Source organism: Nyctereutes procyonoides, unplaced genomic scaffold (genome assembly GCF_905146905.1).
Source record: "Nyctereutes procyonoides isolate TBG_1078 unplaced genomic scaffold, NYPRO_anot_genome, whole genome shotgun sequence".
In the NCBI taxonomy this organism is placed as follows: domain Eukaryota; kingdom Metazoa; phylum Chordata; class Mammalia; order Carnivora; family Canidae; genus Nyctereutes; species Nyctereutes procyonoides.
In genome coordinates this window covers 43395293-43421443 of record NW_026575133.1, presented here as the reverse complement: position 1 = coordinate 43421443, position 26151 = coordinate 43395293, and the positions used below count along the sequence as shown (strand labels likewise).

At 42.2% G+C, this 26151-nt stretch overlaps 1 protein-coding gene across 1 annotated transcript in view; it reads right to left on the bottom strand.

The window, feature by feature from the left end:
- The window catches only part of DNER (delta/notch like EGF repeat containing), a 312689-nt gene that overhangs the window by 5942 nt on the left and 280596 nt on the right, over positions 1-26151 (bottom strand). Inside the window, exons 10-12 of the mRNA XM_055345842.1 lie at positions 20528-20641; positions 10496-10627; positions 1253-1499 (exon numbers count right to left, since the gene is read on the bottom strand). Of these exons, the coding sequence (XP_055201817.1) occupies positions 1253-1499; positions 10496-10627; positions 20528-20641 (493 nt within the window). The remainder of the gene's footprint in view (positions 1-1252; positions 1500-10495; positions 10628-20527; positions 20642-26151) is intronic.

Here is a 26151-nt window from a genome sequence, read left to right as displayed (position 1 = left end):
GAGAGTCACTGATGTGCAGCTGTATAGGGCCTGACTTTAAAGGGGATCTACCTTCCCCTCTCCTTCATAGTTCTAGAAGTAAGGTGGGTGCAGCTCTTAGAAAGAAGACACGCTTGTCACATCGGGGCATCAGGGCACCTGCTCTGTGCCTCCCAATTTCTCCCCTTCCACTGGTTCCCATCCCTGGAACCCACGGTCAGGCTGTTATTTCCCTTAGAGTGGCAAGATCATGGTGATATTGGGGTCTTGGGTTTGGGGACTTCCTTGCAGAGAAAGCAAACATTCTGAACTTCTTAACTTCTTTGCCATTCAGACAGAATTTGGATCTGTGTGTGTTTTGATGAAGACCAGTAGCCATGTCTCAGCAGAGGTTATGCAGCTACTAGTTCTCGTGAGCCCCAGTCTTAAGACACCAAGCTCAGTCCACCCTTCACTACAGCACAGACTTTCTGAATCGTATGGTTTAGATTGTTCAAGCAATTAAAAGGAAAGGTAGCTTTCTTTTAACAAACACTGTCATTATTGTTCTTGTAGCAAATGTCCTTTGTAGAAGTCAACAAAATGTTAGATTAGCTGATTCTTTTATTGTTATAAAAGATTTGTAGAAATAATGGTGTTATCTGTTTATACAATCCTATAATATTTGTAATTTAATTTGATTGCCTTAATTCTCTAAGCGGGGACACTTCAGTGGAGGGAACAGTATTTGTGGAGGCTTGAATGGTCTGTGTAAAATAGAGTCAGGTAATGGGGTAGTTGGGACTCAGGCTCTCTCTGCGGTACCACATTAACTCCTTGTCTCTCCAGGAGTCTTTCCTCCAGAGAAGGACCCCGTTTTATATCATATGAACACTAACAGCAGAATGACAGCTGCTTATCCCTCCTTAAGTAAGCCCCTAAATCAAATGCTATTTCTATTCATGCTATTTGAAGAACATAGCTTAAGACATTCCAAAAAGCAATCATCAAAAAATGTTTCCTACACCATAATTAAGATTCAGCTATTTATAGCATAGATAAACACAAATTAAATGAATGAGTGTATTCAATGAAAACAGAAGGCTTGCAGCAAATTAAAAGGGGTTGCTTATAAAGCAGCCTAACCGTCTGGCCCCAGTACTCCTTCAACCGATGCTTTCGTCTACGAAATCCTCTTTGCAGGTGTGAAGTCCCGCTCACAACATCACCCAGGTCCCAGGAATGCACAGGTGGAAGCGAGATCTGCCCTCCCCGCCCTCCCCCTGCAGCCCACCTGGCATGCCGGATGGAGGCAATGGCATTGCTGAACTCGCTGTCGATGCTGCGACAGTTATAGAACTCCTCGTAGGCCGGCCTGGAAGAGCCCTGGTACTCGATGCGGCTGATGCGGCAAATGCCCACAATGAGGATGATCAGCATCAGGATGAAGGCGACGCAGAGGGCTCCGATGATGATGTACAGGGAGTGCCGGGGCATGTTGGTGAGACTCTCTGCCATGTGGCCCGACTTCCACTGGAGATCTGGGGTGAAAGATAGAAAGTTAGCAAACAACTGGATGTGAGCTATGACCTTTAGAATAGGTCCTTGCAAAAAAAAAAAAAAGAAGAAGAAGAAGAAGAATAGGTCCTTGCTTCAGCAACCTAAAATATAAGGGCTGTCCAAACTGAAAAAGAATTATTTTCTATGGATAACCCAGATCAAGAGCTAATTCATAATATATAAGAGCCTCTTACAAATCATTAAGAAAAGCCAAGAACACACCATAGAAAATGGGCAAAGGATATGAAAAGGAATCCACCAAAGAAATACAGGTAGAAGAGTGTTTAGTTTCATAATTCTTTAAGAATGGAATTCCTCTAGCAGTTCCCAAATATTTAAAATGTTTCATAACCACAGCTGACATGGGTGCAGACATGAGGACATGTGAATTGATATTCAACCCTTGTGTAAACTTAGTGGAGTATCGTTTGGCCCAGAAATTCTAATTTTTAGAATGTATGCTGGGAAATGATTTCTATAAATGCACAAAGCCCCATATACAAGGATGTTCATCTCAGCATCACAATTTTTGAATGTTAAATGATCAGTTATTATACATTTAGGAAAAGGCTCATTAAAGAAACATGACCCCCAGGTACTCACCACTCAAAGTTAATACTGTTCAAAGTTAATAAAGTTCACATTAGATCAGTTTTTGCTTTATGTTTTTAAGGTATTTTTTTTAAAGAAAGAAAATGTTACAGCTAATAGCTAGAGGCCCCACCCCCCGTACCCTCTCTTCACCCCACAAATAGAATGACAATTCATAAAAGCAAAAAATGGGAAACAACCTAAATATTCAGTTCTCAGTGAGATGGAGACATGTTTCATTCTAACAAAAGAACAAAAGCAGTTGACCATACAGGAGCTAGCTGTATAGGAGAATCACAAGTGTCTGTCTACACTCTGAAAAGCTCAGGATGGAGCGATGATAATGATGAACATTTGTTGGCTTCCTACTATGTTAAGCTCTTTGAAAACATCTCATGTAATCATTACATGATCAAAAATGAGGTATTTTCTCTGTCTACTTTGTGGAAAATTGGTATCACTAGCTGGGTGAGTTCAAGTCTAGATCCAAGTCCTCAGCGTCTGTCTCACACAGCAACACACTAACAACAGAGATCACTGGAAGGCAAGATTAGGAGTGATTTTTCTTTCCTGCATTACACTTCTCAGTCTTCTCCAGCTTTTTTCAAAAGAATAATGTATTGCTTTTATAAAAATATTTTCAAACAAGCAATAAGTTATTTGAAAAAAAAAATAGCCATGGAATTATCTTCCAACACAACAATGGAAGAAGTGTGGGCCTTAGGATCACACCAATCTTGCTTTCAATCCCCCATTTACTCAACCTTCCTGAGACTTGGTTTCTTCCTTTACAAGGTGAAAATAGCAACAGGTACCCCAAGGCTTGCTGGGAGCATAAGTTAGAAAACATGTAAAGAATAGGAAGAGTCTGCTGCCGGGCACATGGTGGATGGTCCTAAAAAGGAGCAGGTGTGGTGGTGGAAGAGGGATAAAGGATAAAGACACTGTCCTCGGTAGCACATGCTGTGAGCTCAGGATTACTGAGCGTTGTCCGGTATGAGCAGGAAAATAAATGGAAGAAGGGGACATAAACTCCTGCATGGAACAGGTCAAGAGTGCCAAATTATGTCCTATTTGTAGACCTGCACCATGCAGAATGTTCTGGATAACGTGAACAGGAATTGAAAGGAAGTTTTGAAACTCAAAAGGGCTAGATAAGACCAAAGAGAAGTAAAATTCCTGTGGAAAGAGGATGACTTCTCTACTTGACTCGCAGCACCACCATCTCCAGACCATCATTTGCAGATGAGGACTCCAGAGGGGGCCTATAAATGGGACTCAGGAGTGGGTGTGGAAGGGCCTGTCTTCCCAGGAAATGCTCAGACCCTTCCCACTGCGCCATACGCTGTGAGAGTGTTTGCGATCTCCAGGTACGCATACACTCCTCTTAGCTACATCTTCCGTGAGTGACCACAGAATCCGAGAACCAGCTATGCTTTACCTTGAAAGTCACAATGTGAAGAAGAGCACAGGTAAATCCTCAAACGGGGCCAAGTGTGCAGATCCCTTTCCTAGAGGCCTAATGGAAAAAGGACCCATGCCCCAAGCCTGGTGGCTCCTGAGAGTTTGAGAAGAATGAGACGAATGAAGCATGGTCTTTGCATCCAGATCTCCCGACTCTGTTTTTTTTTTTTTTTTTTTTTTTTTTTATCAAACCCCCTGAAGTCTGGCTTGGCCATCTGAGGCCGCCTGCCTGAGCTCACGAAGCCCACGCAGCGGTGGGGCTGACGACGAGTGCACTCCCGGCCCCATCCGAACCAGCTCACGTACAGGCAGACGGGCCGACATAAATCCCTGCAAGTGAACGGTCGCCACGGACGGGAGAAGGTGTTTTTGTGAAGCTAGAACCAAGCCTCGATCACAGATCACAGCCACTTCATTTGGCAATACCTGGTGCACACTGAGAGAGACGCTCATTTTTCTGGCTGAAAGAGGAGCATGACTCACTTGATTTCCAAGTATTTCAACATTCTCTGAAAAATTCAGTTGTGGGCTGGAGTCCAATGCTCAGAGTATGCTCTAACACCCATCTAGCGTCAACACAAGGAAAGCCAGCGCTGCTTCTACGCCAGCTGCTAGAGAGCTCCGAGCGCAATGGCAGGGCCACACGAGTTCCTGATGAGCCCTCGTAGTGGATGCGTAAACCTCGCATGAAAAGCTTACACACCATATCAATTGTGTGTCTGCAGCAGGCGCACAACCCCACGGCCACCGCCATGGAAAGATAAGGGCACTGGGCTCCACGCTGAGCACGGTGTCCCAGACCCGAGCTGCCTACACTGCTTACATTTCTGACCATCTGTTCTACTTCCCCAAAATGCATTCCAGGCTGCTGGAACTTTGGGGAAAACTTTCTCGAAATTCCTCCCAACAGCTCTGCTTCTCTCCTCCCCTACTCCTGGCTCTTTCATTTTTTTTTTTTTCGACCTCACTGTCAGCCAACATTTTTCTGATAGAAGTGAGTGTGGCTGCTTGACACACTCATCAGGTGGGAAACGAGCTGAATCTGAATAGATCCAAGCCGTGGCCTGGAAGCGGCAAGAGCAGCTATCTGCACCAGGTGGCTGCCACCGCCACCTCCGCTGTACATAAGTCCTAAGACCCCTCGTGAGCTATATTGCTTTGCTGCACCCCAGGAGCTCCACTGCATGAATCATTTACTATGCCAGCTCCAGCACAGCTCAGGGAGCAACTGTGCAACTGTGCACCGGAATGTGCTGGATGGAATGATCCCATTGGCTCCAGCAGGTGCGTGACCGGGAATGCATGCACACAAGCTGTTCTGGGGAAAATGTCTCGCTTATGGGTCTGCCAGACGAGTTGTATTTAGGTCTCACGAAATTTGTTTCGGGTTTTGTATTTTCCAAATTGCTTTCGCATTTACATTCCAAATGGTCCTAAACAAAGCAGGGTGATAGAGGCCATCCGTGGCCAGGCTGAGAATAAAACCAGACCCGCCAACAACCTCCACCCCACCGAAAAGAGATGTCACTAGATGTACGAATTTCATTCTAAAGCACACTGCCCACATCTGGTTTTTAATTCACCCGCATGAATGTCGCCAGACTACTTAAATGTGTTCACCTACGCTATTTAAAAAGAGAGTGTGTGGTGTAGACATCACACAGCCAGATAATTTTTTAGCCCATCTGTTGCTAGACGAATTGAGAGGAGGGGTTTCAGATTACCTTATGTTTTCTAGAGCTAAAAGTTATCTGGACAAGTGAGGCAGACAATGAGATTGGAAAATACTAACAACTCTCATCAACCTTCAGAAGAGAAAGGCATAAGAAAGGAATGGAAAGAAGAGCTCACTTCCTTTGTAGGATCCATTTGCTGAGCAGCCATTAATTTGGCACCACTGTGTACTAGGCATGGTACTGGGTGCTGGGATAAAGCACGAGGGAAAGGAGACAGTTGGCTCCTGGAGCCCTCTGTCTTCCGAGGGATAGAGGGACCCCAAAAATGGTCACAAAGTAGCTGCAGACAGTGCGCCAAACCAACGAGGGACCATCTTTGCGGTGCTACAGGAAGGGACTGGGGAAGCTCCATATAATAGGGAATCAGGAGAGCTCCGGGGGTGAGGGTCTGCAGAAAGCTGGGCTCTACAGGTAAGTGGGCATGAACCAGGGACAGGGCGGAACAGAGGGAACACAACCCTAGACCATGGCAATGACCTGGGAGGAGGTGGGGAACAGGACAAGAGGCTGGAGGCGGATCAGAGGGGCTGCTGGTGGAGCAAACCAGAGGCTGGCTGGGTGAGGAGGGGCAATATCTCGCAGGCCCCACGGGGCCAAGTGCAGCCTTCAGTCTTTGGTCTTTAATACACGCTTGGCACCGATACGGATGGACACGGTGGTGGGAAGGAGGGTCTGAGCATTCGGATTTGCACTTTGAAAAGACGCCTCTGCCAGTTGCAACCCCTGGGAGAGGGACCTGAGGATGTTATGCTAAGTGAAACAGGTCCGATAGGGAAGGACAAATATTGCCCGAGCTCACTTGTGTGTGGAATCTAAAGAAAAAAAAAAAGAAAGCCGCACTCAGAGTAACAACGAGTAGAGCGGTGGTTGCCAGAGGCTGGGGCATGAGGCACAAGGGGAGATTAAAAAACAGAAAGAAAGAAACAAAGAAAGCAGAATGGTGATTGCCAGCAGCTGAGGGAAGGGGTCACGGGGAGTTATCATTTAATGGGGCCAGAGCTCCGGTTTTTCAAGATGAAAAGAGTTACGGAGATGGATGTGGTGAGGGTTGCCCACAATATGAACGCACTTAGTACCACTGAACTGTGCACTTAAAATGATTAAGATAGTTAATTTCATGTTATGTGTATTTGCCACAATAAAAAGAATTAGAAAAAAAATTCTTAAAAGGACTTTTAGAAAGCTAAAAGAAAAGGAAAGATGTTCTGGCTGCATATAAAGAAAGGGTTTGAGGGGCTAGACTGGAAGCCATGTGGTGTCACAACAGCGAGGGCGAGCTGCATAAGCCAACACGGATAAACATTCCATATATTATTAAGCAGAAAAGCAAAATGCTCAACAGTATGTATAGAATAGTCCCATTTGGTTTTTTTGTTTTGTTTTGTTGTTCTTGTGAATATTTTTATTTTTTATTCTTTAATTTAAATTCAATTTGCCAACATATGGTATAACACCCAGTGCTCATCTATCTCATCAAGGGCCCTCCTTAGTGCCTGTCACCCAGTTACCCTATCCCCTCACCCACCTCCCCTTCTGCAACCCTTCATTTGTTCCCAGAGCTAGGAGTCTCTCACGGTTTGGGAGAGTCTCATTTGTATGGGAGAAAATGAGGACTTACAGTATTGAGTGAATAGGTCTGGAAATATATACAATAAATGCTAATAATCTATTTACCTTTGGGGAGTGAAGCAGAAGGAGGAAGATTAATTAAATTTATTTTTAAAGTATCCTAGTTTATACAAAAATGAGAACCAAAGAACCCAACCAATCTGTACGATAAGGATTGTCCATATAACATAAGCATTTGATGGGTTTCTTCAACCATTATGAAATTCCATGCATTTTGGGGAGAGGAATCCTGAGATGTCCATGTAAAAACTCCCTCGGGGCCCCTTCCCTGGGTTCCTAGAGCAGCTTGCACAAAACCTACAGCAGCCCCACTGCATATCATGACCCACCTTTGGATTATGAGCTCTTAAAGGCAGGGGCTGCTTCATTAAACTTTACATCCTGAGCATAGTGTTCATTGTCTGATAGTAAGAGGCCCTTGATTATTGGTTGAATTATAAATCCAGGATGGCCTCTTCACCTATTTGTCAACTGCAAAATATCATTAATTTCATAGTTTAACCATAGATCCAACTGTTCAAATGTCCTTAACTGTCCAACTGTTCTTGGTCAGCAAGATTGACTGTAACTCTAACTGTAGAAACCTCACAACTCCCATGCAGATGATACAAAACAACACTACATAAACATTTATAGGAATTGTAAATTTACAGTCATTAGACCTTGACTCTAGGAAGGCAAAATTTTTATTAAGATACAAAAAAACCCCCCAAACCCCCCAAAAACACCTGTTATCAGTCCTGAGTTGGTCAGAATAGATGGCAGATAATTAAAATTTCACCAGGTTGTTTTGTTAATTTCCAAGACATAGGGTTTGCATTTGTTTCAGAGTAATTATAAAACACTTTGGCTATTGAAATGATCCTTTTAGATAGTTCCGGATCCATTTTCTTGGTGGCTTTGGTAAATCTTTATGGTCTGCTAAATGTTTGCTCCTTATTACTGATTGGGGGACAGATAATAACTCTAAAGGGCCAAATTTCTAAGAAGCATTCACTCCTGGGTTAATCAATGCACAGAAAAAGAGACCGCTGTACTAGTGAGCGCTCCAGATGTAGGGCAGGGCACGGGCAAAGACCCTGAAGGAATCAGGAATCAACTTGACCTGTCCAAGGAAGAGAAAACAGGACAATGTTTGGGCTAAAGCAGAGTAATTGAGAGAGGGAGGCAGGCAATGTGGCCTCTGGAGGCAGAGGTCGGGCTGATGGGAGGCTCCTTTACCACTTTTGACAACTCAGGGGCCTCTGTGCTGTGTAGCTATGTGGGCTACGGTTCTCCCTCCTTCTTCTCTGTGTACATCTGAGCCTTCTGTTGGGATCTACCCACCTGACCTTGTATCACCCAGGCACTCTCCTCTTCTGGTCCTTAGATCCATCCCATTTGATTCAGCATCTAGAGAACGCTGGCCACCAGTTCCAGCTACGAGTCATAGCAAACCTCAAATGCACATTCTCCACTCTTACACTCAGGTCAAGGGTAGGAGCATCTAACACTGGAACCTAGCAGAGCCTGACCTGTGATGACATTGATTTTAGTGCCTTTGGTCTAACAGAGAAGGACAAATGAGATCATCAAAGGCAAAGTGCTATTCTGGGTAAACAGAGAACGTGAGTGTGGACCAAGATAGGCCCTCTCGCACCCGGACACTGTGTGGCCCGTGCCCTGGGTATGCGTCATCTAAAAAGACAGCTGCCAAAGGCTGGGCCCCCCAAGGAGTATCTCATGGTATATGAGCCACAGTAAATTAGCATTTATTTAGTGCCTACTGCATAGTAGAAGTCTGCACATATTTGCCTCCTTTAATCCTCACAGTATGTTCCCATCACCATCTTATAAGTGAGAATGACAAGGCCCCGGGAGGTACGTTTGTTTGTCCGGGTCACAGAGCTAGAATATGATGGAGCTGGAATTCGAAGTCAACTTTCACCCTATTATTCCATCCTTGTACATCTTTTGCCTATATCATCATCATTGGAAGGCAGTAAAATTTCCATTTTTTTATAATTATGGTGCTTTACCTAAAAGCTTCTTTGAAGGCCTTGTCTGTGTTCCTGACTTCTTATCCATACTCCCCTATACATTTATCTTCATAATTAAGGTTTAAAAGTTATAAATAGATACTACTCTACCCCGAGGCACAAAATTTGTCATTTCCAACAGAACTGCCATATTTTAGAATGAAACCTGGTCCCATTTTATGGGTAAGTAAACTAAGCCTTGGCACAATTCAGTGCAGCCACACAATGAGCATCTTGCCAGGGGAAGAGCCAAGGTCCTGCTGACCCAAGTCTCAGTTGCTTTCCACCAGCAGACCCTACCAGACTGGACTTAACATCCTAAACATACTCTAGTCTTCACATCCTACACTAGCTTTAGCCATCAGCGTTTTAGCATTTTTACCATGGAATCCTTTTTGTAACTTTCTTCAACAGAAGAGTACTTCTTGCCCATCTTCACAAGGCCAGTTGGTCCTACGACCACTCCGTCTAGGAGTGTTTAGGAAAGTTGATGATGGGGAGACCTGAAAATAACTTCCTCCTTCCCCTCTCAAGCACCAAGCCAAGAACAGACAAAGAGTAAGCAAGGAGGAGCCCAATGAGCATTACTGGTCAAATCGATGTTGGAGAATGTAGCCCCTACCTCCGGCCTGTACCAAGAATGAGACAGGCCCAAACTGCCACAGGCATTGCTGGGCCACCTCATAGGAGGTCATTCTGGAAACGCTTGGAGAACAGAGGAGTAGAGACAGCAGCAAGCCAGCTCCAGAAGGAGACACAGTCAGACAGACAGACAGGACTATGTGTATGCATTTGCCTCCTTCCACACTCACAGCAGATGAGCAGTCTCTACCTGAAGAAAAGTAGGAGAGGGCTGCGAGAGGCCGGGAGGGAGCCCTTATGGAAGATCCACAGCCCTGATAAGTGTCAGTGAGAAGAAAACACCTCTCACGGTTGAATTTTTGGCAGTTTCCAAAACAACGGAAAACCTAATTCCATGTCGGTTCTCATTTCACCTCCAGCTTAGCAGATCCATTCTTTTAATACATGAAATCTTGATTATGACATTTTCAAACTTCTGTGGGCTCATTTTTAGAGAACACTTCACTCTCGGCAGCTCGAAATGTTTTTCAGATTTTCTCTTACCCTCATCCTCTCTGGACTGTTCTCCAGGCAACCGAGGGAACCTAATACGTTTGAAGACACTTGAAGACATAAATGCAAAGCGAATTTATATTCTGTGTGTTTTTTCATGTTTTTAACACAAAGACTCTATTTTTTGATAGGATTCTAATGCTTCTCTGTTAGGCACATTTTTGGCTGTCTTTAGGAGCAGTGAACTCTGGATGACATCTGCACATTCTCATCCCAGGAGAAAGGCTGGATTCAGACTCAGGAAGGAGGCGGGGCTGCCCAAAGCAAGGTAGTCCTCTGGGACTCGGGTGACTCAGGTTAGCCCTCTGGCCTCACTGCCCATCTGTCGTGACAGGGGCCACCTGGGCAGGTATCCTCTCTTTGTTGAATGAAAATGTGATGTTAATTAACAGCCAAAATACTTACGGATCTCACAGTTTGCACCCACCCAGCCATGTGGGCAGTGGCAGGTATAACCGTTGGGCTGGTCCAAGCAGGTGCCCGCGTGATGGCAGGGGTTACTGTCACATTCATTCATGTCGATGTCACACTCTTCGCCTATGGAGACAAAGAAAATCAGTGATGACACAGCTCTTTGTACCAGTGGCTCAGTCACCCATCACTTCTCTGGCCAAGCGATGATCTGAGGCTGGGGTCACGGTCTCCAGCAATAAAGCCCAATTGGCTTGTGCACATAAAGTGAGGAACTCTCCCAAAATTCCAGACAAGGGATCTTTTGCTTAAGTAAAATGAAAAAAAGGAAAAAAAAATGGCAATGGTAAAAAGAATCTCCTTTAGTCTAGTCAAATAGTTAACTAAAGCTGATTCTCATGTCTGAATAAACCTTTTGAGATTTATTGAAAAAGCGAACCGGGGTTCCTGATTTTATTTTAAAAGTCTATTTTATTTTGAATTGCATCAGCTGAATCTTCTTATTTATTTTTCTGAAACTCCAGAAAGCCAAAACCCCACAGTTTATTTTTATTTTATTTTATTTTATTTTTTGTGGCCAAGTGTTTGAGTGTGTGAGTCTGGATATTCGACTATTTTCTGGATACTTCTAGGGCACAGCTGTTGCCTAGCCAGAGTCGATGATGAAAATGTACTTCATTTTCCAAATCCCTAGATATGTTTCTGGGAAAGATGGAAATGCACAAGAAGAGTATCAGCGACCCCCAGCCTCCCCTGGAAAATGGTGGCCCCAGGGGAGTTCACATTCACTCCAGCCTGTCCTTCCCCCCCACCCCCATGATGAAAAATGTAAACTGGAGCTCTTGACCTTGGTGGGACCCAACATTTTGGGGCATTCCTGTCCCCATGACAGAGAGCCAGGATTAAACTAACAAACATGGGCTGATGTCACTGTGGTTCAAACACCAACTTACAGGAAACAGCTTGTTACACAAACAAAGCCACCTTCACCAATTTTAAGCCATATTGCAAGTCAATACAAGATGAGTGCGCATCACAAACTGAAAGGCATCTCATCAAATGAATGGAATGAGATATTTCAACTTGAGGCAATCTCTCTTAGAAGTTAGAAAATGAGAAAAGGAAAATGTTAAAGTATATCACTATTTGCTTAAATACATATAAAAAGTGATACTCAAAAAAAAAAAAAAAGAAAAGAAAAAAAAACAGAACCCAAAACACCCTAGCACTGCTACAGTGTCGACTGAAGCAAAGGAGCAAAATCAAATATTTTGTCCATTTTCAAAGGCAATATTTCAGTGTACACTCAGGTAATTACTTCCAGGCTTTACCTAATTAGTATTGAAGTACTTTCCTATCGGCTACTGGTTTACCTCGCATTTATAAAACCACCATATGTCACTCCTGGTCCATTTTAGAGTAGAAATCTCACACTGAAATATTTCGTGCCTGTTGCACTTCATGCTTGTTTCTTACCTGGCATTGGTCTATTTTATTTTTAACTAAGTAAAATCTGTCAAATAAAACATTTACTACTTTGAGGCCCTACTAGGTTGATTTTAATTCAGTAGCGTCGAAGTGAATATGTTTCCCACCATAAATATAATCAATTACATCAATGGGACAGACATGAAATTGATGGGCTCTCATGAACCTATTTCAAAGGTTGTCCTGCTATTAATGGGGCAATCGCTCTGAGTGTAGAAAGGCACAGACTGAACTATTACCACCGGCATCACATAAGAGACTAGTTGAGGACGCATAAACAAGAGCGTGCTGGGAAACGTTAAAAGGATTAAATCAAAGGCCTTGACAAATATATATACATCAGCACTACTTACAACCATTTAGGAAGACAAGCTTAATTGAGGTATTATTGGACAATGGCTGTCTTTAGCTGGCAATCTGAAAACTGCAAATTCTGCAAGCAGATGCTCTGCTACCTTTGCAGCCATAGCTGCAGAAACAGCCTGACTTCTCCCTGCTTCCATCGCCTGGCAAAACTCAAAAGCTCCACTCTGCTCCGCAAGTTCAACAGCAGCATCAAACCCTTCTAGTTCCCTAAATTCTGGGCAGTCCTAGAGCTAGTCCAGTCCATCCATTCCTGTTATGGTCCAGGGCTTTTGGGACCAGTGAGATAAATGCCAAATCTAGAGTCCAGTCTAGCCCTAAAGCATATATTAGATCTTGGATCTTCGAGGGGTGCTAATGTAGTTGGAAATCTGAGGTCCCTAGGTTTGTCTCCTCCTGGCCCCCCCCCCCTAGATTGGAAGGATTTGATAGGAATAGAGAATTATGGGGAATAGAATGAACTAGTAGGTATGGATGAAATATCTAAGACCCAGGATCCAAAGGACTGAAGACCAGAGAGGGTCCCAAGTCCATCCTCCTCTGGATTGCTTTACCACTGTGTTCTTGGAGCCATACTGGGGATGAATTAAATGACACTAGCTAGTGATATAAACCATGCCAGCCAACAGCCTCTTCCACAGCACGTGTCTCTGGTCAACCCCTGGAGTGATGCCCGGTGCTCAGGGACATTTGGATTACTTTAGTGGCCTATCTTAACAGACTAAGCTTCCTGCACCTCTAGTTTTACCAGTTACCCCCACCTGGTTCTCCATCTGATGCCTTCATCACACTATAAACTGGAGGTAGGAATATGGATAGGAGGTGATACTGATGATGGAGCCCCTCGAGGAAAATTTTCAACCAGAAGATTCCCAAACATGGCCATTTTTCTCTGCCTTACGGTATCATGCTTTCTGACATCAGTCTTACGCAAAGTATTTGAAAATTTATTATGAATTATGGAGAGCGACTTTGTTGTATGTATATTGATTTATATGTAAATTCATTCTTAGTCCCCCACAGTAAGATTATGTTTTTGTATGCGCCTCAGCACCCCACCACTCCATTCAAGCAATATGCATCCTGGCTTATTTTAGAAGAGTTCTTACTATATTATATCACCTTTCCTTACTCGGAGTTGACTTAATAAATCTTTATGCTTTTTCTGGCTTGAGCCATATGACTTTTGTGTTGACTCATCTACTTTTTTTTTATTTGAGTTGGGGAAAAATCAATTACTTTTAAATCACTGTTGTGCTTGAATAACATTTGTAAAGAGAATACATAATGAAATGGACTAAGGCTGGAAACCAGAGCCTGAACTTTAAATCTTTTACAATTGCTTTTCAATCTACTACTTTCTAAGAGACAGTGTGTATAGTAGGCATCAAATTTGATAGTATTTATGCAAATTTACAAGTGTGCTGCTTAATTCTGTATGCTTTACTCAAATACATTAAAATGAAAACAAATTTAAAGACTAAAAAGATTAAAAGTCACTGCTGTGAGTAAACCCTTCGATTAATACAGCCCACACAGAATGATATCAATGGAAATCATTCTAATCAGAATACCTAGTATTAAATATAGAGCTACTGTGTGCCAGGCAGTGGACTAGGTACCTAGGAGTTAACTGAACTCCTTCATGTTTCCCAAGCATTTTATTCCAGATGAAATAAATGTTAAAAGTTATCTGGGGCACTGGGTGGCTCAGTGGTTGAGCTTCTGCCTTTGGCTCAGGGCATAATCCCGGGGTCCTGGGATCGAGTCCCACATCAGACTCCCTGCATGGAGCCTGCTTCTCCCTCTGCCTGTGTATCTCGGTATCTCTCATGAATAAATAAATAAAAATCTTAAAAAAATTATCTAGAACTTCTTCCACTGTGATGGAATAACTGAACACTTTCTCGGCCTCCCATTGTAAAGCAGATGAAATACATATTTAAGGAAAAACACTTTGAAGACATGAGACAATAGCAGATCATTCAAGAGAAGGGAAACAGAAGAGCTGAGTGCCACGATCGTCCTGGCTGCCCGCCTGCAGCCAACTGAGAACATCGTGTTTCCCTGAACCAAGGACAACCGGAATCTGTGGGGGACAAGGCAGCCATACCATGTGGGACAGGCTCACAAAGAAGAGACAGCCAGTCAGAAAATGAGCATCAGAAACGCACTGTATCCCTTCGAGTTTGTGGCTGAATGCTGCATGTGAGTATCCACACGATAAGTGGAACTCCACCAGCCTGGCAAACACGATGAATGATGAGCAGTTCCCAGAGCTCCTAGAGGACTGTGTTCAAAGTCTCAGAAGTCAGAATGCAGATATTCCATGGGTCACCCAGTGCTTCAGTGAAGAAAAGGTTGCATCTCAGTACTTGGGCATATCTATCCCTACAGAAAAGGTGACCACAGACCCACTCCTCAAAATAGAAAAACAAACCTGGGAAGGATCAGTCAGGCCAGCAAGCAACTTATCTACCTACCAGGAAAAAAAAATTAAAAAGCCAGCACTTAAAAAGGAAACACAAAAAACCCAATCACTCAATAACTCCCAATGACCACCCATCCGCACAAGGACCATTAGCTGTGCACAGAAATAGGAATATGTGACCCACAACCAGAAGAAATATCAGTCCAAAGACATAACTGCAGAAATTATGGATGATGGTGAGTAAACAAGGAATTTGCTCAAAATGTGAAGGAAAACATGAACAAAATGAGGATAGAAATGCAAGATATAAAAGAGAACCAAATGGAACTTCTAGATATGAAAAATACAATATCTGAAATTAAAAACCATCCTGGAGGATTTTCACAGCATGCTAGATTCTGCAGAATGAATCAGTAAACTTGACAAGAGCAATAGAAGCTAAACACACTGAGGCTCAGGGAAAAAATAATTTAGTTTAACGTGAATAGAGACTCGGCGACCTGTTGTGCAATTTTAAGTAGTCTAACAGATGTAATTAGAGTCCCCGGAAAGGGGAGGGAGACATAAAATAATATTTGGTGGAATAATGGCTAAAAATTTTCCAAATTTGATGAAACTATAAAACCACAGATCCAAGAATTACAACAAATCCCAAGCAGGATAAACACCAACAAAACTTACACTAAGGAACATCATGATCAATTTGTTCAAAGCCAGTAATCAAGGAAAAATCCTAAAAGCAACCAGAATGAGATTTTTGCTTCCAAAACGGTGAAACAAAAATATTTTTCCTACTCCTCCAACTAAAGTGCAAGCAAAAACTCTTGACATTAAACAGAAAGCAAGCATGAAAAGACTCTGAGAGGTCAGGAGGAAACAGAATGGCAGGGAAACTCAGGACCCACGGAAAAACATGGTAGTGAGATCTTGAGTTTTCTCCTGGCTTATGTTCCAGACCAGATGCTGGAGAAACCAGAAACCTCGAAGTATCCAAAAGTGCCCAAAATTCATGGGAGGGGGGGGAAGCCCCCACTATATAACACACTTCCAAAGTCTCCATGGGTCAAAGAAAAAATCTATAGGAACCTAAACAAAACGGAATGAAAATGAAAATATGACATAAAATTTGTGAGATGCAGCTGAAGAATTGTTTTTGAGGATTTTATACATTTATATATATAAAGAGAATCTCAGTCAGGCTCCACACTGAGTGCAGAGCCCAACGTGGTGCTCAATCCCAGGACACTGCGATCATGACCTAATTTGAAATCAAGAGTCACCCAGGCACCCCCCCCACACACACACAGCCAGAGAATTGTTGAAAGGTGAATCTATGGCACCAAATTATATACACGAGAAGTAAAGAAGAGCCTCAAATCAATAATTGAAAGTCTCACCTAAATAACCTAGCAAGAGAAGGGCAAAATGAACCTGAACTGAAAAAGGCAATCTCATAAGGTAAATGTGCCATTGGATTGAGTGTCTAATTATATAACAATGATTGGACTAATTCACTCCACTTAGTCAATTAGGGAGCTTTTGAGTACTTAATAGTTGGCCAAGAGTAGGTTTTGTGAAATCTCAGGTAAAATAAAAGAGTACTTGGTGCCAAGGTAGCAATTAAAAAGAGTACAGGCAGCATCATTCCTTACGTGGTGGAAGTTAATATTTTATCAGACTCTCATGGCATGCTCATTCTCAGAATACTATAGGTTCTTTTTAAGGGGGAAGAAAGGCTCTATGATCAAAAATATTTGGAAAATAAACACAGGCGAATAAAAGTTTTTCCTGTAAGACCTCTCAGAGCCTGTAGTTCCCAGACAACCTTTATGAATCTCCACATAGCATGTACCATGTCCCAAATTTATTTGGCCACAGATGCTTTTTCCAAGAAGCATCTCATGGGACCAGTGTTCTGTAAAACATATTAACAGCACAGCCCTCCAAACAACTTTGGGAACTGTTCTGTGGTCCTGCGCAGCCACAACAGCTACCAGGGCTGAACCGAAGTAGATGTTTGTTGTTTTCAAAGACCAATCAGAGTGATGTTGGAACCTGTTTCATGGAGGAGTCCTATTGCTCCCTGTGATAGGGTGAGTACCATGAGGAGATGCCAGGGGTGGGGTGGGGGGGCAGAGGGGATCAGGAGTCAGGAGATGGAGAGAGGAACATTACGGAGAAGATCCTGACTCGGGGTGTTCAGGAACCAGCCAGGGCAAGGCTAGAAATGCTGGGTGGGGCCAGACCACTGGCGTCTTGACATGACACTAAAGGCTTTAATCTTTTTCTTAAAAACAATGAAATTCCAATAAGCAACATTTAAGTAGGAAGCAATGGGATTAGAGATTCATTTTATAAGGCCTCCAGAGTGTGGAGAATATGTCAGGGGTGAAGGTGAAGGTGACTTGGGAGACCAGTCAGAGGGGCTGCTCTAGTGCTGGCAGGAGGTGAAGGCAGCTTGGTTTTGACTCCAGGAAGTGAGAAGATCTAACAGGTTCTAGGATTCTTTTGAGGTTGGATGCAGCGAAGATTTCTGGTCAGAACAACTTCAGGTGCTGGTAATACCATTTATTGAACTAGCAAACATTTCAAGAAGGAAGAGAGGGGGTACTTGGGTGGCTCAGTTGGTTGAGCATCAGACTTTTGGTTTCAGCTGAGGTCCTGATCTCAGGGTCCTGGGATAGAGCCCTGAGTGGGCTCTGCACTCAGGGAGGAGTCTGCTTGAGATTCTCTCTCTTTCTCCCCCTCCCTCCACTCACTCACTCTCTCTTTCTCTCTCTTCTCTTTATCTAAAGTAAATAAATAATTTTTTTAAATAAAGGAAAGGAGAAGAAAATCTGTAAGCTCAAGGTATCTTTGAGAGATACCCAAGAGCAAATGGTGCGTAGGGAGTTGGAAATTTGGTAAATATTCTGGAGAAAATATTGCATTTTATCTCCCATAAGATCCTAAGATAAATTTCAAATGTGTTAAAGAGGTGCATGCACAAAATTAACATAGAAGGATGTTTCTAAAATCTTGATGCGTAGGGTCTTTCTAGCATGAAACTACAAGAAAAGAAAGCAAAAGAAAATATCAATATTTCCTTATACAAAAATAAAATGTGATAAAGGAAAACAAAACACTTTTTATATATTTAAATGGCATGAGAAAGATACTTGCAACTCTTGGATATAAAATGTCATATACTCTTACATAGGGCTATTTCAAATCAAGAATAAAGATTAATATAAGTGTCAACTAACTGGAATTAAAATAAAAATTTATTTTTTTAAAGATTTATTTATTTATTCATGAGAAACACACACACAGAGAGAGAGAGAGAGAGAGAGAGAGAGAGAGGCAGAGACATAGGCAGAGGGGCAAGCAGGCCCTTGGCAGGCACCTGCTGTGGGAATTGATCCCAGATCCCGGGATCACAACCAGAGCAACGGAGCCGAAGACAGATGCTCAACCACTGAGCCACCCAGATGGCCCTAAAATAAAAATTCAAAGTGAAAGGAAGGAAGGAAGTTCAGTTAACATAAATGGTGGAAAAGCAAAGAAAGGATATGGATCAGGAATTTACATAAGAAGAGACACAAATGACCATGCATACATTTTGAAAGTATTTAATCTCACTCCGAATCAAGGACCTACAAATAAGACAACACTTAAAGGGCATTTTTGGCCACCAGAATGACAATTCTCAGTACCTGTGTAAAGTCAAGAAAAGCTGTCCTTGTACACCCTTGGTAGAAGTGAATTTGGTAGTTTTTTTCTCAAGAGCAATATGGAATTAGATACACATTTTCCTGGACCCTGGGATTCTGGGAAATTAGCTCAATCAGACAAGAACACAAAGATGTCCATAGAAGAATACTCATGTATTCTTCAGTGGTGCAGTGTCTGCCTTCGGCTGAGGTCATGATCCCGGGGTCTTGGGATCGAGTCCCACTCCCTCTGTCTCTGCCTCTCTGTGTCTCTCATGAATAAATAAATAAAATCTTTTTAAAAATAGGGGAAAGTTCTCAACTCCCCAAAAGTTGAATTGGCATTGTGTTAGAAAAAAAAAACAATATTTTATATAAGGGGCTATAGGGAAGCCAGTAAAAATGATAAAACAGAAGGATATCTCTTCAGGTAGAAACACATTTATGATGCATGTGTATTTTTAAGTGACAAGTAGGTTACGATACAGTAGGAGCAATAGGATTCCTTTTTGTACTCAAATATATACACGTATATTCTATACACTATATGTTATACACACAAACCTTTGGGAAAACGTCTGAATATAAGTGTCAAGACATTAACAACAGTTGCCTCCAAGTAGTGCAATGCGAAGCGGTAGGGTTTTTTTTCCCCTATAGTCCCATATCTTCTGATTTTTTTCCTCCATGCTTTTTATGATTTGCGAGATATAAATGTCTGGGAAAAAAAACCCTAGAATGCTTCCCCAATATTATTTTTGCATCCATTGATGAGTATAAATGTCTGTGTGTGTTTATAAACCAGTCAGCAAAACAAAACCATCTGCGAATCATTTTCTGGAATGAGCCCACTTCTCAGTCCCAGGAAAACCCAAAAGGAAAACACAGGATGTGACACAGATAAATAGAAGGAAGATCAGAAGTTGCTTCTCCCACATCTTGACTGTTGGCATCTTCCCCAGAAGCACAGAGGAGGCTCCGCAGGGATGGACTGGGAGCCCGCGCTCTGGGAAATTCTCCAGGGTTGGGGAGGTGGCCACAGCGGCTCGGTGGGGGAGCGGGGTGCCCAGCCAGGTGCTCTCCAGCCAGTGACAACACATGCTTTCCTGCTGCTTAACCACCCACCTTCTTCTATGGGCATTTTACGTGTCAACCTTGCCCAACCTGAAGACCAGAGTGACCCAGATGTTTCTGTTGGTTGAGCAAGCTCTGAAAACCTAGACTTGTCCTACACTCTACATTTCAGGACTCTTGGGTTCTGGCCCAGTGGTTCATTGTTCCTTCTGAGAATATGATGAAAATTTGAGCCTCCTCTCAACATATACTCATACATACAATGTTTCACATCCAACTCCAGGAATTCAAAAACTCCCTGTAGCCCATGGGATAGGGGTTTATTTAGAAGGATCCCTAATGAAGAAATGACTCCTCCTACTCAGAGCTCAGTGGCCACCAAGGCTTCCCTTGCACCCAGCCCTGCCCCCTGCCCTCCCAATCTACTCTGCTCTTGCCTGTTTTCTCTTAAATTCCCCACACCTAGAGCAACTGTACCTTCACTAACAACCCCAAAGCTGGAATATTTACCCTCACTTCCCACCACCACCTCCTTTCATTTGGCAAAATCCCATCACTGTTGTATCTTTCAGTAAAAATAAACGTGGTAGCTGGATGCAATTTCTAGAAAAGACACATTTTGATCCTTCCTTTCCTCTCCTTCCGTAAATGCTTAAACTTTCTCAGGTATTGGTATAATGGCTCATTTCTCATGTTTCAAAGCTACAGCTCTGAAAATGTATAGCAATGGCAATCTTAGCAAGTCTCTGCACCAAATGCTGAATTCGGAAGAACCTCATTTAATGACAACACAGCCAATTGTTTTAAAATAGATTTTCGTCCAAGCAATGCCTCGTTGCATTTTGCAATAGTATTCATATTTTGCAATAATGTATGCATAGAGATTGTGGAGGTTTTGTTTGTTTTTTTTTTTTTAACAGCTGCAATCTTCGGGATTTGGGGATATAAATTTGAAAACTCAGCTCCTGGATCACTTGCCTGTAAACCCTGGTGCGCAGACACATGTGCCATTTAGGCCCTCACTGTCACAGGTGCCTCCGTTCAGACAGCTGACGTTAGCGCAGGGGTCCTTGTATGACTCACAGTGTATTCCTGAGGAGAAACAAACACAAAAGGGGTAACTCATTAAGGGATCTCCAGGCCTGTAAAGCAAAGTGTCTGAACTTTGTGAAAGCAGCTTCCCAGAGGCACACGTGTGTGCATGCGTGCGTGTGCCACTCTGGACTAGATGGTCATGAGGACGTGCCTTATGAGAACATGACAAATTCATTCTCTGCTTTTAGGTCCTACCATAGTCATGTATCTATACTTTCTCTGCCTCCATGTCCCAAAGTCTGGGGAACAGGAAGCTAAAACTCTAAAAGATAACATTTACCGGTGACAAATGTTTTAAAAGCCTCCCAAAGAAACAGAAAATAGCCAGACATTCCTTTATATCGATAGAATTCATAAGCAGCATCCCGAAGGAAAAGATGTGGGGTCAAATATTGAAATGAGCTCTGGGTCCACTTCGGGGGCTGCAGAGCAGAAAGGGAGCCACGTGGTACTTAGACTTTGTTCTAAAGACCAAATCCGATCATCGTGTACCAAAGTTAAAGTGTTGTGCCCAAGCTGTGTCCCAGACCCTCGCACTGGGCTTTGTGTCTAATTTGATCCTGGCAACAACACTAGGAGACAAATAGCCACACACACACACACACACACACACACACACACACACTGCAGATGAGGAGGCCGAGGAAATCATCCAAGGTCATGAGGCTATTGGGGGAGGCAGCTGGGATTTGAAATGTCCAGCGATCTGAATCGAAGCCTGTGCTTGCTAAGTAGTTTGCTGAGGGTGAGCTCACACTGGCCTTGGAAATGCACGGAATTCCACAGAGCTCAGCACCCATTTCACAAAAAGTAGGCACTTTAAAAATCTTTACAGTGAAAGCAGTTTCCCATAGGTGTAAAAGAGAAAAAAGTCTATGTGAGCATGTGTAGATGCAAAAAGTAGGCCTGGGGGCCTGAATTATTGTAGCTTTCACAACAGGCATTTCTATATTGGTGGATTTTTTTCCCAATGAATATTTATTGCTTTATAATTTTATAAAATACTTAAAAAATCTAATGCTATCTGAAAGGTAAGATTTCTGCTGTTGTTTGACTGGAATGCCAAGATAGATGAAGGGATTATTAATTTCTCTCTCTCTCTCATCCCTGGCCCTTTGAAAGGGAAGATAGATTACATTATATTCTGTATAAGAATATACAGAAATTCAGGGATCCCTGGGTGGCGCAGCGGTTTGGCGCCTGCCTTTGACCCAGGGCGCAATCCTGGAGACCCGGGATTGAGTCCCACGTCGGGCTCCCGGTGCATGGAGCCTGCTTCTCCCTCTGCCTGTGTCTCTGCCTCTCTCTCTCTCTGTATGACTATCGTAAATAAATTTAAAAAAAATTAAAAAAAAAATATACAGAAATTCTGTTCACCCTTCCTGACAGTCTAATGAAAAATAAGCATAAAGCAAATAGCAACAGAATGGTATTTACTCAATTTACTTTCCACTTCATGACTGAGCTCATATTGTGCAAAGGACCGCCACACCCAGTGACTCATCATTTAGTCACTGAAATTATTCTCGTTGGGATTTTTGTCTATCATTTCTTTTTCAATGTCTTAAGTCAGGCTCAAGAAGGAGGAAAAAAGTGTGAGAGAAAACAGAAACAGAACTGCCTGTCCATATTCATATTAACAACTTCTCTGAGCCTGGCAAAGCATTTAGAATGGATGGTTTTTCATTTCATTTTATCCTTTGCCCCTCATATCCAACCCATGAATAATAAACTGCCAGGGAGTCTCCTAAGTGCCTTTCAGATCTTTGCCTGGCTTTTCTCCGCACAACCACCACCCAGATCCCACCGCCTCGGGCCTGGTGGGACGTGGCCCCCCACACCCCCATCCTAGCCTCCTCCCTGTCTCCAGTGACTGGAATGACCCTCCCTGACTTTCACTGTCCCTAACCAACCAGGGCAACCCAAGTGAAGCACGAGATCACACTACTGTAAAGATGTGCATAAAACTGCTAATTCTTTCTCACTTGGGTGGAAATATTACATAAGCATTTAATATTGAACTAGTAAGACTTTCTATCAATATCTAAATCAAACTATAAAAGGAAGGTATGGGCAGAATAATATAAAAATTGTAGGTATACTCCATTGCAACTGTGAAAACATGGATATTTAAAAACATGTATATATATATATATATATATATATATATATATATATGCCTTTTCACCCAGAAGTTTCTACTTTCTCACTTATTTCTAAGTAGCACAGGCTCAACCAAAAGAATAAAATGCAAAACAGTCTTTTTGGCTTCAAAGTGTTTATCAAAAAACAAAGATTTGTTTTTTGCCTCAAGTTCCCATGGGGCTCACCAATGAAAACCAGGTGACAAAAAAGGCTTTCAAATGTAATGGAAAATACAGTTATAACCAAGGTTCAGAGATGCCTGGAATCTAAAAAGATGTTCATTAGATAAAGAAAGAGTGACCAAGAATGATTTTTACTGGGTTTCTAGAAATACGTTAGCTCATCAAGCCTGTGTGATACTAATACGATGAATACATTAACACACAAAGTACCACATTTTTCAAATGAGGCTGAAAAGCAAACTTGAGGCTAAATATTTAAACACCTTAACCTTAAAAGACTTTAATAGGATAGATTTGATTTAAAAAAAAAAAAAACCAAGACGATAGCAATTTCAAACTTTTGGGTATTTTTTGTTTGTTTTGGGCAATAATTTTATCTCTTGTTATTTCTTTTTCAAAAGATATTGGGTCACTTGAGATCCACTGAGAATTTTCTGGCAGCAAGATCGGACAAAAGCTCATCTTCACAGAAACACGATGGCTACGAAGCAAGATGGTCCTAAAAAGTCCCCAGTGAGCCCTTGGTTTCTATACTCTAAGCCCTGCTAATCCCTATATAAAAAATATTTGTCATGTTGCTTAGCTTCTCTTAAGAGCTGAACAACCTCGAATGTAGGAAACCTTGAATGTAGAGAATAGACAGCCATGGACCCCACTGATGGGCCAAGGTGCCGTTACTCAAACCCCCCTCCTCAGAGTGTTGGCCATCTGTATCCTCTGACAAGAATGCCTTCCTTTACCTCTGCTCAGTCTGGTCTTCAGCTGGCACATTCCATCTGTCAAAGCCCACCTCAAATGCTCTTTCTCTGGAAAGCTGAACCTGACTCTCCCGAGACAGAGCTCCACTTCTCCACCGTTGTGCATTGAGAGAGAGCATGCTGAGATTCTCACTGTTACAGAGTTTCCTGTGTTAAAGCATGACTTATCCGTTCTCCTGTCTGATTCTTACCCCCCCCAACACACACACACACACACACACACACACACACACACACACAACAAATCTCTGAGGTCCGTTAGAGCAGAGGCCATGATTTAACGCATAGAAGAAAGTCTGGACATATCACCAGAATCCTGTCCTTCCAGGAGGGGCGACGGTCAGTGTACTTTGGCTGACACACAGGTAGGATTGCCAGAGGAGTGAGAAGCCATTCCAAATCTGCCTCAAAAACACCCTATTTTGTCAGGGAAAACCAGGTCCACACTTCAAATTAAGTCTGTGGAATGACACATGCATCACCCATTGGCAAAGGACGTAGCACGCACTATTACGAAACTTATGTTTAGTCTCAAGCAAAAATAAACTGTCATTCAGTCAAAACTAATAAAAATTCATACCTTTCATATTAAGGGACAGAGAGGCAACGTTTCTGAAAAGATCTCTATTCCAACAGGGTTCTGTATAGAAGTTAATTTTAGAATTAAAACGAGCAAAAAATTCAAAGACGAGTGCGCTAATTATAAATCTTTGTTGCCATCACAATTTAGTCGTGATTAATATTTTGAAAACTGAAAAGTCACTAATTTAGCTCCAGAAAAAATTAAGCCAGGTAAAGAAAATTACCTCTAAGTGTTCTTTGAACTTAATATTCCTTTTAAGATGTCATCTTATTTTATTCAAACTTATTTCCTCTACAAAAAATTTCACAGTATTTCAACTATCACAGAGGCCAACCTCTTCTAGACTATTTCAGAAATTACAATTGACATCTTGACCTTGGCCTCATTATTCCTCTTGTGTGCGCCAGTCTCAGTCTGCTCTTGTAGCTAAACAGTAGCCTAAAAAATGAAGAAACCCTGACTTACACATTTTTATATCTATTCCACCATCTGAAAAGGGCTGCATACACAAAATATCCAGAAATCCTTGCTCATTGGTTACACAGAAAAAAGTAATTCAGGCAAACAAAGAAAGAATTCTCATCTTTTCAATTACAAATTTCTGTAGACTTTAAAATAAACAATTAGGTACAATGTGAGCAAACCCATAACCCAGTGATCTCATTTCGGAAACCCAATCCCACCCTCTCGAATTCAGAAAGTATAGAAATTCTATGAATAAAAATGTTCATTTCAGAATTATTTGTAACAGACTTACATCAGATGCAACAAGGGAATGGATAAATATTCCCCCATGGAAAAATTACAAAAGCATTTAATATTGAACTAGTACGACTTTCTATCAATATCTAAATCAAACATACTATAAAAGGAAGGTATGGGCAGAATAATATAAAAATTGTAGGTATACTCCATTGTAACTGTGAAAACATGGATATTTAAAAAGGATAGAAACAATAGAGATGCTTACTGCTCTTGTATTCTTTTTTTAAAAGATTTTCTTTATTTATTCATGAAAGATACACAGAGAGAGGCAGAGACACAGGTAGAAGGAGAAGCGGGCTCCCTGCGGGGAACCTGATGAGGGACTTGAACCCAGGACCCTGAGATCAGACCTGAGCCCAAGGCAGATGCTCAACCCCTGAGCCACCCAGGTGCCCCACTGCTCTTGTATTCTGTTGTAAAGCTATGAGCTATTTCAAATTTTCTTTTTTTCAAAGTTTTATTATTGTTGTGTCATTCTCATAATTAAAAGTCAAAATATGTTCTTTCTAACTTTGGTCACCAAAAAATTCCAAATGCGTATATTGTTGATCATTTAGCTTGTTCTACTAAAATAAAAGTCAACAGCGTATGGGGCAACTTGACTTTCTGACAACATGAAGTGATCAACTAACCAAAGTTTTAAAAGTCTTGTCATAAAGTAACTTGGGGTTAATTCTGGAGGAGGGATGAGCATTTTGGGGTTTCTGAAGGGAAGTTACTCTTTAGTCCCTCCATGCGTTTTGCTTTTAATGATTTCAAGATCCACAGCAGAAACTTTCTGGGAGAATGTTCACATCGGTTTCCTTTATTTAATTCACACGTTAAGCAGCAATTTCAATTCAGCTCAAGATGGTCTTTGAGCACTTGCCTGTGTGCAAGCCACTGCCTCATCAGCTGAGAACTGTTAGGGGGAAAAAAGAACCTATGTAGTCACTGACTCTCAGGGGATGATGATTTAGCATAGGAAAGAGGGAATTTCTACAAGGTTGATCACAGTTGCCACAGCAAATAAAGAGACAAGGTTGGGAGCGGTCAAAGAAGGAGGTATCACATGTTCATGGATGCAGGGCTAGA